This window comes from Parus major, unplaced genomic scaffold (assembly GCF_001522545.3).
Source record: "Parus major isolate Abel unplaced genomic scaffold, Parus_major1.1 Scaffold341, whole genome shotgun sequence".
NCBI classification, from domain to species: Eukaryota; Metazoa; Chordata; class Aves; order Passeriformes; family Paridae; genus Parus; species Parus major.
The window spans coordinates 28,009-28,989 of record NW_015379283.1 but is presented as its reverse complement, the minus strand read 5'-3'; the positions used below and the strand labels follow the sequence as shown (position 1 = coordinate 28,989).

Sequence of the window (981 nt, the reverse complement as noted above, 5' to 3'; positions counted from 1 at the left end):
CCGCACGGCCATCACCTCCTCCTTGCTCTGGGGACAGTGCTGTCACCGCAGGGACACCGGGGGACACCCGGGGACACCTGGGGCCACCATGGGGACAACCTGGGACACCCTGGGGACACCCTGGGACACCCTGGGGACACCCTGGGACACTCAGGGACACCCTGGGGACGTCCTGGGACACTCGGGGACACCCTGGGGACACCCTGTGGACACCCTGGGACACCCTGGGGACACCCTGGGACACCCTGGGACACTCGGGGACACCCTGGGGACACCCTGGGGACACCCTGGGGACACTCGGGGACACCCTGGGGACACCCTGGGGACACCCTGTGTCCCTGTCCCACCTTGCACTGCGCCTCGGCGTGTTTGCGGTGGCTCTCGCTCAGCTGGGCCTGCAGCCCCTGGCTCTGGGCGGCCGCGGCGCGGAGCTGCTCCCTCAGCCCGGCACAGGCCTGCTCGGCACGGCCCAGAACCGAGCGCTGGATCCGGCCCTGGAGCGGGAGAGAGCGGGAGACACACGGGGGTGAGCGGGAGACACCCGTGAGAGAGCGGGAAACACCCGGGGGTGACCGGGATAAACCCTGGTCTCCTTGCTCTCCCAGCCCCATCCCAGTCCATCCCAGTCCATCCCAGTCCATCCCAGTCCCATCCCAGTCCCATCCCAGTCCATCCCAGTCCATCCCAGTCCATCCCAGTCCCATCCCAGTCCCATCCCAGTCCATCCCAGCCCATCCCAGTCCATCCCAGTCCCATCCCAGCCCATCCCAGTTGCTCACCTGTGTCTCCAGGTGCAGCACGCGCTGTCTCAGCGCCCTCAGCTCCGCCTGGGCCTGGCTCTCGCGCAGCTGCACCCCCAGCACGGCCTCGTGCAGCGCCCGCGGCTCCTTCCAGCGGCCCCCGCACACCTGGGGACACACCTGCTGAGCTGGGGACACACCTGGGGACACACCTGCTGAGCTGGGGACACACCTGGGGACA

At 69.3% G+C, this 981-nt stretch overlaps 1 protein-coding gene across 1 annotated transcript in view; it reads right to left on the bottom strand.

Moving 5' to 3' along the window:
- The window catches only part of EVI5L (ecotropic viral integration site 5 like), a 12,193-nt gene that overhangs the window by 1,515 nt on the left and 9,697 nt on the right, over nucleotides 1-981 (bottom strand). Inside the window, exons 10-11 of the mRNA XM_033511543.1 lie at nucleotides 780-972; nucleotides 348-494 (exon numbers count right to left, since the gene is read on the bottom strand). Of these exons, the coding sequence (XP_033367434.1) occupies nucleotides 348-494; nucleotides 780-972 (340 nt within the window). The remainder of the gene's footprint in view (nucleotides 1-347; nucleotides 495-779; nucleotides 973-981) is intronic.